Consider the following 12,132-nt stretch of genomic DNA (forward strand, 5'->3'; position numbering starts at 1 on the left):
AGCAGCTCCACGCTGGCCTGAATGCATTGGATTTTACGTAGGGTTTAAACACAAAGCAGACCTGGGTTTGGGTAGAGTATGGCTGATTAGTTAATGTAAACACTTTATTTTTTCAAAGATCACCTCTGGTTTAATTTGCTGGTCATTCTGCACTTCCATAGGCCCTTCAATCCATAATTATCCAACACTGGGTAATGTGACGTGCCATTTCACAGTGAGTCAAATCTTAAGCAAAGGCCCAGCCATTTATTAACTTCCCCACCTGGAAAGTCATGAAAATGTGGCTGAACTGGGTATGGCTTTAGCTTAAAATCCATCTTTTCCCTCTAAGGTTTTGTGCACATAATAGCTCTTGTCTTTAGACTGACTGGAACCAGGGGGCTATCAAGTAGCTAGATATCTGGCATCCTTTAATTGCAAACATGAAAACCTCAGGAACAAACAGGGAGGACCAGGTTTTTACATTTTTGGACCTTTATATCTCTTATATTGCATTTTTGCACGTTAGGTTGCTGTGCAAGTATATTGAGTACTGATCCTGTGGGGAGCTGAAAACCTAACCTCCACTGAGGTCAGCCAGGAAGAATGGATGTGCCTTTTGCAGGATCTAGACTGTCAGGACAGCATAATCCACAGAAAAACAGCATAGCACTAACTGCAACTCAGACTATCACAGTGTGGCTATTTGTCCTGTCTCTGTTGGCCGGAACATGAGCAGAGCTTTCTGAGACCACTGCTGCCTTCTAGTTGATGTTCCTGGTTATTTTGCTTAAACAACACAGGCCTGTGCTTTGTGACTCTGCTTTTAATATTCTGATTTGGTGCACTGAAAAATCCCATATTTAATGTTTTGTTAAAAAAAAGAAGGGTGTGTTTTCCCCTCCTCTTAGTTGACATAAATTTATAATTGGTAGTTGCCTTGAAAATATCTTATATCAGGGAGTTCAGAAAGTTCAAATACATGGAACACTACTTTTCATCCCTTTGCACTCTTAGCTGTCAGTATCAGGTTTCACCATTTTCTTAAAGAGCCTGCTCCAAAGTACACTGTAGCCAATAGAAAAACTGCCTTTGGCTTCCATCAGAATTGGTTCAGACATTCATAGAGGGAGTGGGAACACTACATACCAAGGAAGTAGGAAAATATGAATGTTTTTCTATGCAAAATTGCAAGATGAAATTAAAAACAAACAATCAAAAACAATTTTCATTCAAATTGTCCATGGAAAATTTCAACTGTTTGCCCCCCCCAACAATTATAATTTAATTAATTGGGAATGTTGCCGTGGTCTCTCATGGAAGCTGTAGTTCAAGTTCCTCATGTACCCATTCTTTTCCATAGGCAGGGCTCACGGCTTGGACTACATTTCCCATGATGCACAATTCACAATCAAAATACTGCTGATTTCAGACAAAATATATTAGATTACAGCCAAACTATTTTATATTATTTCCCCATGAAAACATGGAATTTTCCAAGGGGAATGAAAAAAACCGAGGGAGCACAGAGAATGTGCTTAGCGGGCACACAGACAGGGAACAGGGAAGGAAAGTGAAAATACAGGAATGTCTCCTCACTGGTCACTTGGGAAAGGATGCTCAGGACCGAATGGCGAGTCAGCATCTGTGCACCCAGGCATCAGCCCATGGCCCAGGTTTTGAAGAGGAACCGTGTGACCGACTCCTGGACTTCTCAGGGACAGGAGAACAGGTGTCGAGGACACCAATCAGGTCCCAGCTTTTCAGGATGCATTTCTGATACTTCCAAACTATCTGTGTCTCTTTACAAGAGTCACTCCAACGCCTGTATAACAGAGGAGTGAGACCCAGAATGCCAGTGGTAGTTTGTGAGAATTGAAATGACCTGGCTGATGTGGGGAGCTGGGTTTTCCTACAGCAGAGCGGCTCTAGACATTTTGCCCCCCAAGCATGGAAGGGGCCGCTGGTCCCGCAGCTTCGTGGACCTCCCCGGCAGGCAATGCCGTGGAGCACCCCGAGCCGGGAGCAGTGCGACCCCCAAGGAAGCCACAGGCACCCGACGCCGCCCAAGCGGCGACGGCGGCCCCGCGGCTTGCTCACCCAGGCACACTGCTTGGAGCGCTGGTGCCTGGAGCTGCCCCTGTCACCAGGCTTGGAGAACACGAGAGCATGAAAGGGAAAGATGCGTGAGAGGTGACTTGACAAAGTAACACTCTTAGCCCGACAGCACAGACCACGCCCTGCAGGGAGAAGGGGGTGGCAGACTCGTGCTGGGAGGGGAACACATGGTAACCCAAAAAGGGAGCTGGATTTTTTGCATATGTATAGTCCGGGGTTGGATCTGTCCCCAAAGGCCCAGCAACATGCACAGCCATTGTGAACAAATGTAGCCTGAATCAGAAAGTAACAAGAAGTGCCTAGGAGGACCAGTCGAGACACGCAACATATATCCAGGAGAAAGAGAGAATATTATGCACATAGATTGTTCTGAATGTATTTTTTTATATTGTCAAAAGAAAAATGCACTCAAAAGTTAAAGTGCTGGTTTACAGATCCCAGCTATTCCAGTTTGTACCATCTCAGATCTAGCTCCACCAGTCCTGATACAAGAGATTTCATTCTTTGCAGGAGATCAGGAGGGTACGTTTGTGTCCGGATGTGTTTTGTGATGGCAAGTTGTTCACTGCACTTGCGTTTGCTGTTTCGATGTGGATGTGTTCTGCTCGTCTATTAAGGCATCTATAAGCTGGACAAGGAACTTTTTGGTCTTTAAGTCTAAAGACAAGAATAACGTAATGGAGGCACAGAGAAACTGCAGTGGAAAAAGCCTAACTAGGATGGCGATATTCAGAAGAGGCTAGGAAGTCAGACATGCGACTGTTCCAGGCTGAGGTGCTCAACGGACTTGGTAGATCAGATTCATACTGCTGTTCTTGCAAAACTCCTAGTTGATCTTCACACTTGCTTAGCTCCTCAGTGCACAGGTTAACCCATAGTGAAATGGGGATGGTCGAATTTCCCCGACCTCACAGGGGTGTAGTGAGGCTAAATACTTAAAGGTTGGAAGGTGCAAGTTTTCGCATGCTACTGAGGCAGGTGAAAAAGCCATGGATGGTGATGCCGCATTCTTACTAATTTCAAAAATGGCTACATAATCTAATTTCATAAATTCTTTATGAACAGCCAATGAGATGCTTCAAAACTGTTGCTTTAGCAGCATACATAGACAGTGCCTCATGCAAGATGTGTGTGATCTGGACATCACTACTGAGGGAACCTTGTACATATGCTGTTGAGAGAGCCCTAGCTAAACAATTACTGGGGGTGCTCAATTGCTAGCAACAGCAAGGACAGGATCTCCCAATTAGAGTGCCAATCAAGTGATTCAAAATTTCAACGAAGTTGTCTAACAGGTCAAGTAATCGGTGAAAAAACAGAATCCTTTTGTGTGTACGAAGAAGAAAAGGTTCATCAGCATTCAACGCACACACACAAGGCAGATCTGTTTGAGGGGATTCGCTTGACTATGACGACATCCAAGAGATCAGCAAGGGCTGTTCTGAGAACACTGTCCTCCATCTCTGGCTCCATGTACCTATCGGCCTAATGTCACGGGCCATAATTGGTGCTCTTTGTTTTCCTCGTGTGATCGGTACATGCAGTAAAGTCATATGAGTTCCTCTGGATTACCTACTAGTAGCAAGGTAGAATTTGAATCAGACAACTGCCAGCTCCCGTGGATTGTAAGTCAGAATGATCTTGTTGACCTAGGAGCTATGGTTGATTATGCCTAGATGAGGATCAGGCCCCTATGACAGAGTTATCTGAGTGTCTTTAGACGTCATTCGGGATTAAGGCTAAAGCAGGAAACACCCTTTAGTTTGAGTCTAGATTCACCAACCTATTGCCGAGAGAAGGGCTCTCTATGTGAAGCATATCCATATTTCGCATGAGCCACATCCCTTTGAAAGAGGAAAAAAGAAGAGTAAACAAAACACGCCAGCAAATCCACACGTGATTCTCCAGCTCCTGGGAGAGACGAGGGACATTTTGATGATCCATCATGCCTGGCTAGAGAGTCAGAGCTCTGAGATGCTCAGACTTTGAACTAATATGCACTAACCAGATATAAAACTGTGATACAGCATGGCCAGAAGGCAGCAGGAGAGGATTAGAAAGGAGCCTATTCTTGTAAGGGAAGAAAGTTTGCTATAGATTAACTAGAGCACCTGAAAGCCAATTAGAGCACCTGCAGTCCAGTCACATGATAAACACCCCTGCTTCAATCAGACAGTGTGGGAGTTGAGGCAGAAAGGATGGTGCTGGAGCAGAGAAGATGTGTTGGACAGAGAACAGTTGAAGAGTTGGAGCAAGAAGTGGCCTGGAGCAGACAGCGGTTTGGAAGGGAAGCAGAGGAAAGTTTGGCGAGTGCTGCGGTGGGCTAAAGAGTCCAAGACCCTAGTAGGGCACCGGTTTGTGCAGAGGGGGGCAGAAGCCCCACAAGCTGAAGGGCAGGAGAGGGAAGTAGCCAGGGAGGAACTGCCAGTTCAAGTGGTTCCTCACCATATCCTCAGGGCCCTGGGCTGGGACCTGGGTAGAGGGTGGGCCCAGGTCCTCCCTTCCGCTCCCCTCCTCAAGGACACTAGTGGGAAATTAATATCCAATTGCAGGGGCAAAAATGCACCTTAAACGCCCCCACACCAAAGAAAGAGAAAGCGCGAGACCCATCATAAAGTGTGGCAATTGCCAAAACATATCATCATTCTGATGTGATCCATTTGGAACTGAAGCACAGTAGGCAAATTAGACATTTATTTTGGATGTGGGGGGAAAATCTCTTTTTTCAATTTCTGCAAATGGCTACACATTAGACCGATCCACTCAGAACTGAGTTTTTTGGTACAAATGATTTTGGTTCTTGCCCTTTCTAGCTCAGCATAATTATACTGAAAGGAACCCAGCTCTTGAAAGTTGTCCATAGACAGAGTGAAATAATGAGTAAGCATGTGAGGTTTTTGAAAATCAGTTCTGGCTCTCAAACGATAAAGGGAATTGTAGAATAAAGAAGTATTTGTGTGGCAATAATATGGATTTTTCAATGATGGTCAATCTAGAAATGAGGGACGGGCAGGTGGAGGACAAATATGTTTGTTTTAATTCTCTGAAGTGTCTTTATGCTGGATGATAGCTGCCTCCAGACAGAAGTCGCTCACTGGTAGCTTTTGCCAAAGCCCCTGGCAGCGTTCTCTGGTGATTCAGTGGCTTGGATCAGTTCCTATCTGCTGAGATCTACTGTTGGTTCCTAGGTGGCACGGGATTCCGCACAACACCACCTCAGGAGGGATGGGGATGTGATGCCTCCAGGGAGAGAATTGTCCAGGTTGTCAGCTACAGCAGTGCAGCTGAACCAGAGGCAGACCCGCCTAGGGAGCAGAGAGAAATGGTGTCCAGGGAGGGCCCAGAGGAAGTGATGGACTCAGAAACCAGTGGGGTGGTGAGGTTCCTGTGACTCTGTAACAGGAAGCAGGGGCTTCCAAGCATGGGAGGGCTAAGACTGGCTCCTTCAGCAGAGCAACACACCTCAGGATCGGGGGCGGAGAGGTGTTGTCACTGATTAGGAAACTCTCTCAGTTTTTAGCTGCAGTTTTGAACCTGAACAACGGATGGACCCCTTCCGAGGGAGCACAGAGAAATGTGTCTTAGCCGGGCACACAGACAGGAGGGAAGGAAAGTGAAAATACAGGACTGTCTCCTCACTGGTCACTTGGGAAAGGATGCTCAGGACCGAATGGCCGAGTCAGCATCTGTGCACCCAGGCACTCAGCATCCCCAGGTTTTGAGAGGGGAACCGTGTGACCGACATCCTGGACTTCTCAGGGACAGGGAAGGGGTGGCGAGGAATACCAATCCAGTCCAGCTTTTCAGGATGCTATTTCTGATACTTCCAAATATCTGTGTTCTTTGCATCAAGATGCAACTCCAACGCCTTGATAACAGAGGAGTTTGAGACCAGAAATTGCCAGGTGGTAGTTTGTGAGAATGAAATGACCTGGCTGATGTGGGGAGCTGGGTTTTTTCAGAGCAGGAGCGCTCTAGACATTTTGCCACCCAACAGGGGGTCCGCTGGTCCCGCAGCTTCGGTGTACCTCCGCAGGCATGCCTGTGGGAGGCCCCCGAGCCGCGGGAGCAGTGGACCCCCACAGGAAGCCACCAAGGCACCCTGACTGCCGCCCAAGCGCGACCGGCGAGCACCCTCGCGCTTGCCCCCAGGCAGCATGCTGGAGCGCTGATGCCTGGAGCTGCCCCTGTCCACCAGGCTTGTGAGACAACGAGAGAGCTGAAGGGAAAGATGCGTGAAGAAGGTGACTTCTGACAAAGAGTAACACTCTAGCCGACAAGCAAGCCAAGCCCTGAGGAGAAGGGGGTGGCAGGACTCAGTGCTGGGAGGGAACACAGGGGTAACCCAAAAGGGAGCTGGATTTTATATGTATAGTCTCGGGTTGGGAGACTGTTCCCAAAGGCCCAGCAACATGCACAGCCATTGGTGAGCAAATGTAGCCTGAATCAGAAAGTAACAAGAAGTTGCCAGGAGAACAGTCTGAGACGCAACATATATCCCAGGAGAAAGAGAGAATATTCATGCACATAGATGTTCTGCATGTATTTTTTTATATGTCAAGACTTAAACAAAAATGCACTCAAAATGTAAAGTGCTTGTTACAGATCTCAAGCTATTCAGTTTGTACCATCTCAGATCTAGCTCCACCAGTCTGATTACAAGAAGATTTCATCTTTGCAGGAGATCAGGAGGGTACGTTTGTGTCCGGATGTGTTTTGTGATGCTGAGTTGTTCACTGCACTTGCGTTTGCTGTTTCGATGTGGATGTGTTTCTGCTCGTCTATTAAGGCATCTAAAGCTGGCACAAGGCATCTTTAGGTCTTTAAAGTCTAAAGACAAGAATAACGTATGGAGGCACAGGAAACTGCAGTGGAAAAAGCCTAAACTAGGATGGGATATTCAGAGGAGGGCTAGGAAGTCAGACATAAGGATGTTCCATGGCTGAGGTGCTAATCCTGGACTTGGTAAATCGGATTCAACCTTTGTTCTGCAAAGACTTCCTGAGTGATCTTCACAACTTGCTTACTCCTTGTGCACAGTTCCCAATAGTGAAATGGGGATGTCGTAATTCCGACCTACAGGGTGTAGTGAGGCTAAATACATTAAAGGTTGTGAGGTGTGCAGTTGTCATGCTACTGAGGCAGGTGAATGCCATGATGTGGATGCCCATCTCTTACTTAATTTCAAATGGATCGTACATCTAATTTTCATAAATTCTTTGAACAGCCCAGATGAGATGCTTCAAAAAGCAGCTCCACGCTGGCCTGAATGCATTGGATTTTACGTAGGGTTTAAACACAAAGCAGACCTGGGTTGGTAGAGTTTGGCTGATTAGTTAATGTAACACTTTATTTTTTCAAAGAACACTTCCGGTTTAATTTGCTGTCATTCTGCACTTCAATAGGCCTTCAAGCACAAGTTATCCAACACTGGGTAATGTGACGTGCCATTCACAGGTGAGTCAAATCTAAGCAAAGGCCCTGCCATTTATTAACTGCCCACCACTGGAAGTCATGAAAATGTGGCTGAACTGAGTATGGCTTAGTAAAATCCATCTTTTCCCTATAAGTTTTTGTGCACATATTAGCTCTTGTCTTTAGACTGACTGGAACGAGGGGCTATCAAGTAGTTAGATATTGGCTCCTTTACTGCAACATGAACATCAGGAACAAACAGGGAGGACAGGTTTTACATATTTGGACCATGCATCTCTCATATTGCATTTTTGCACGTTAGGTGTGTGCAAGTATTTGAGTACTGATCCTGTGGGGAGCTGAAAACTAACCTCCTGAGGTCAACAGGAAGAATGGATGTGCCTTTGCAGGATCTAGACTGTCAGGACACATAATCCACAAAAAAGGCATAGCACTAATTGCAACCCAGACTCTCACAGTGTGGCTTTGTCCTGTTCTCTGTTGCCGAACATGAGCAGAGCTTTCTGCGACTGCTGCTGCCTTCTGGTTGATGATCCCTGGTTATTTGCTTAAACAACAAGGCCTGTGCTTTGTGACTCTGCTTTTAATATTCTGATCTGGTCATTGAAAAATCCCATATTATGTTTGTGTTAAAAAGAAGGAAGGGTGTGTTTTCCCCTCCTCTTAGTTGACATAAATTTGTAATTGTTAGTTGCCTTGAAAATATCTTATATCAGGGAGTTCAGAAAGTTCAAATACATGGAATACTACTTTTCATCTCTTTGCACTCTTTTAGCTGTCAATATCAGGTTTCACCATTTTCTTAAAGGGCCTGCTCCAAAGTGCACTGTAGACAATGGAAAAACTGCCTTTGGCTTCCATCAGTATTGGTTCAGACATTCATAGAGGGAGTGGAACATTACGTACCAAGGAAATAGGAAAATATGAATGTTTTTCTATGCAGAATTGCAAGATGAAATTAGAAACAAACAATCAAAAACAATTTTCATTCAGATTGTCCATGGAAAATTTCAACTGTTTGTCCCCCCTCACAAAAAATTATAATTTAATTAATTGGGAATGTTGCAGTGGTCTCTCATGGGAGCTGTAGTTCAAGTTCCTCACATACCCATTCTCTTCCATAGGCAGAGCTCACTGCTTGGACTACATTTCCCAAGGTGCACAATTCACAATCAAAATACTTCTGATTTCAGACAAAATATATTAGATTACAGCCAAACTATTTTATAATATTTCCCCATGAAAACATGGAATTTTCCAAGGGAAATGAAAAAAATAAAAACCCATTTTCCAATTTAGCTTTACATATTAGTCCCCTATTAAATATTCTGTTTCATGTCTCATTTCTGTGACAAGTGATAACACCAACCTTTACTGTACATCAGAGGAGCCACTGGAGATATTTTGAGATACCCATTGTTCTGTCCTCTCATTTGTCTCTTCTTTGGTCACAGAGAGCATCTACAGGATAAATGGCACTGGGAAATTATACCATAGTGACTGGCTTCATCCTCCAGGGAATAACAGAAAATCCAAAACTGCAAATCATCCTCTTCATGGCATTCTCCATCATCTATTTCTGCACCCTGGTGGGGAATCTAGGGATGATCGTGTTAATCCGTGTTGATCCCCGACTCCACACCTCCATGTATTTTTTCCTCAGCAGCTGGTCTTTCTTAGATATTGGCTACTCCTCTGTGATTGCCCCAAAGACGCTGGTAATCTTTTCCACAGAGACTAAAGACATTTCTTTTGCAGGGTGTGTAGTTCAGTTTTTCTTCCTCTCTCTCTGTGCCAACACCGAGCTTTGCCTCCTGGCTGTGATGGCCTACGATCGCTTTGTAGCCATCTGCAAACCACTGCTTTATCATGTTGTTTTGTCCAGGAGAGTCTGCATCCAGTTTGTGCTGGGCTCTTATCTCTATGCCTTTTCCAATGCAATCACCCACACTAGTTCTTTGTTTTGTCTGTCCTTCTGCCACTCTCATGTCCTCGATCATTTCTTCTGTGACAGCCTCCCCCCTCTCCAAAAGATCTCATGCTCCAACACTCGAGTCAATGAGCTGGTGCATTTCACCTTTGCAGCTATAGCAACCCTTGTCACCATTGTGATCATCCTTGTCTCCTACACATATATCATATTTGCCATCCTGAGGATCCACTCTGCTGAGGGCAGGTGCAAAGCCTTCAACACCTGCGCTTCCCACTTGACGGTCGTTGCTGTGCTGTATGGGACTCTCTTCTTTATGTATCTGTGCCCCATCTCCAGTGACTCAGCAGATCAGGATAAAGTGGTGGCTGTGCTCTATACCCTGGTGATCCCCATGCTGAACCCCCTGATCTACAGCCTGAGGAACAAGAAGGTGAAGGATGCCTTGAGGAGAACAATATATCAGAAAATTATTCCTCGCTATATGTAAATATGGGGAGCTTTTTACTGATCACTATTGGAGCACAAGCATGAGCTAGTTCTGAGTCATTAAATCAACATGCAGAAATATCCTTCATTATGTAATATACAGGAAAAGACAATAAAGAAATGGAAACTTGAGCCAGATAATTCAGGAAGGCGTAATTTCACTTGATAACAATGTCCAGTAACAGTGTTATAGCTTTTCCATTATGCATTGTTATGTGATGTCTGCAAAGATAAGTATCTTCCTCATTGGTTTCATTTGCTACCAAACTGTGTCAGCTAGTGTATCAAGAGACACAAAGAGATGATACCAAGAATGTAATTTTTTCAGTTTGCCACTCCTGTCCCCTCAGCACCCACATCCCACACCAATCATCATTTTACAAGGAAATAAAGGACATTGTATATGTGGAGATATATTTGTAGATAGACTGACAGATTGATGGTTATGCACAGGGCTGGATGGGTAGCTAGACAGATTGATGTGTGGATAGATAAACAGACAAACATCATTTTACATACACATGCAAGAGGAAGGATGACCCATTGGCCAACCTAAAGCTAATGAGGTCTGAGTTCAAGTTCCTGTCATGTGACCTTTATTAGGTCACTGAGAACCAGTTTTTCAATGCGAGTTAGGTGCCTTTAAGAATCTTGGCCGCATGGCTTGTCTACAAGTAAAATGCTACGGAGACACAGCTGTATTCCTGAAGTGCTACAGTGTAGGCACTACCTATGCTTACGGGAGGGGTTCTCCATTGGTGCAGATAATCAGTCTTCCCAAGAGGTGATAGCTAGGTCAACAGAAGAATTCTTCCTTGACCAAGCACTGTCTACACTACGGGTTGGGTCGGCACAGCTATGTCTCTCAGGAGAGTGGATTTTTCTAATTAAAATTCCTAGTGTACAACAGGTTTTAGTCTCTCTGGGCCTGACATTCCTGGCTCTAAAATGGGAATAAGGGCACGTCCCTATCTCACAGGTGGTAAGTCCATTGAAGATTGTGAGGTGCACAGCTACTGAAGGAGCAATAAGAGTAGATAAGATCACGTATTGCACCAAAGTAGCCAGCTCGCTGTATACTTACCAGTCTACGTTTGAAAAGTGAGTACCGATTTTGGATGCTTCCATTTTTCAGTTCCCAACCTGAGACCACTTCCCAGGACTGGGTTATCAGGCAGTGCTGAGCACTTGTCCTCTAAAACCTTTCTAAGAGGTCTCAGCTTGGGCACCCAAAAATGGAAACACCCAATACTATAGCAGAATGAGAACTCAGCTATAGTTAAGGCCAGCTTTCTGTTTAACTGTGATGTAGCTTTTAGAGCATTAGAACAGTCAGATTGCCTCACAATTTGGACTGTCTCATGGGGGCATGGGGCTCTGCTATAAACCCAAATTTGGGGCCATTTGATCACAGAGTTCCTGAGATACAGCTCTTACCCCCAAACAGCTTTTTTTAAAATTAACAGATTCTATACTTCCCCATACTCAACATTAAATCTACAGACTGCTCTTCTCTCCGGCCTCACGACTGACAATACCAATGACAAGAAAAACTCGCTGCTCTTCTCCTGACATAACCTACATCATTTGGTATTGGAATGATGTAGACGGGAACCTCAAAGGACACATACACCTGTCAGAGATGGTCCAGATAATACTTGGTCCTGCCTCACTGAAGAGGACTGGACTACATGGACTATTGAGGTCCTCTCCAGTCCTATATTTTTATGATTTAAATCAGGAGTTCTCAACCTTTCCAGACTACTGGACCCCTTTCCAGAGGTGGATTTGGTCTTATGTACCCCCAAGTTTCATGTCACTTAAAAACAACTTGCTTACAAAATCAGACATAAAAATACAAGTGTCGCAGCACACTAGTACTGAAAAATTGCTTCCTTTCTCCTTTTTATCATATAATTATAAAATAGATTGCAACTCTCCCGTTGAGAAACACTGATATAGTACGTAGAGCAGTATAAAGTGTCCCTGCCAGCAGGTATATGGGATCTTGGGGAACAATTACCACACAGGTGGGTGCAAAATAAACTTTATTAAGAAAATGCAAAAAAACAGGGAAAATTCAATAGTGAGGGGTATGGGGTTTGTTAAGGTAGACAATTGGGGAGGGGTTTCTTTTAGCAAATAGTATAGGGGGTTTCAATAGTGGGGTACAATACAGT

The 12,132-nt window shown here is 44.7% G+C and overlaps 1 protein-coding gene across 1 annotated transcript; it reads left to right on the forward strand.

Annotated features, from left to right (window-relative positions):
- Positions 1-9,002: 9,002 nt before the first annotated feature.
- LOC116829237 (olfactory receptor 5G9-like) lies at positions 9,003-9,953 on the forward strand. Its single transcript, XM_032787942.2, has one exon. It carries the CDS (start codon positions 9,006-9,008, stop codon positions 9,951-9,953), a length of 948 nt encoding a protein of 315 aa, XP_032643833.1. The 5' UTR covers positions 9,003-9,005.
- The last annotated feature ends 2,179 nt before the right edge of the window (positions 9,954-12,132 follow it).

Source organism: Chelonoidis abingdonii, chromosome 4, assembly GCF_003597395.2.
Source record: "Chelonoidis abingdonii isolate Lonesome George chromosome 4, CheloAbing_2.0, whole genome shotgun sequence".
In the NCBI taxonomy this organism is placed as follows: Eukaryota; Metazoa; Chordata; order Testudines; family Testudinidae; genus Chelonoidis; species Chelonoidis abingdonii.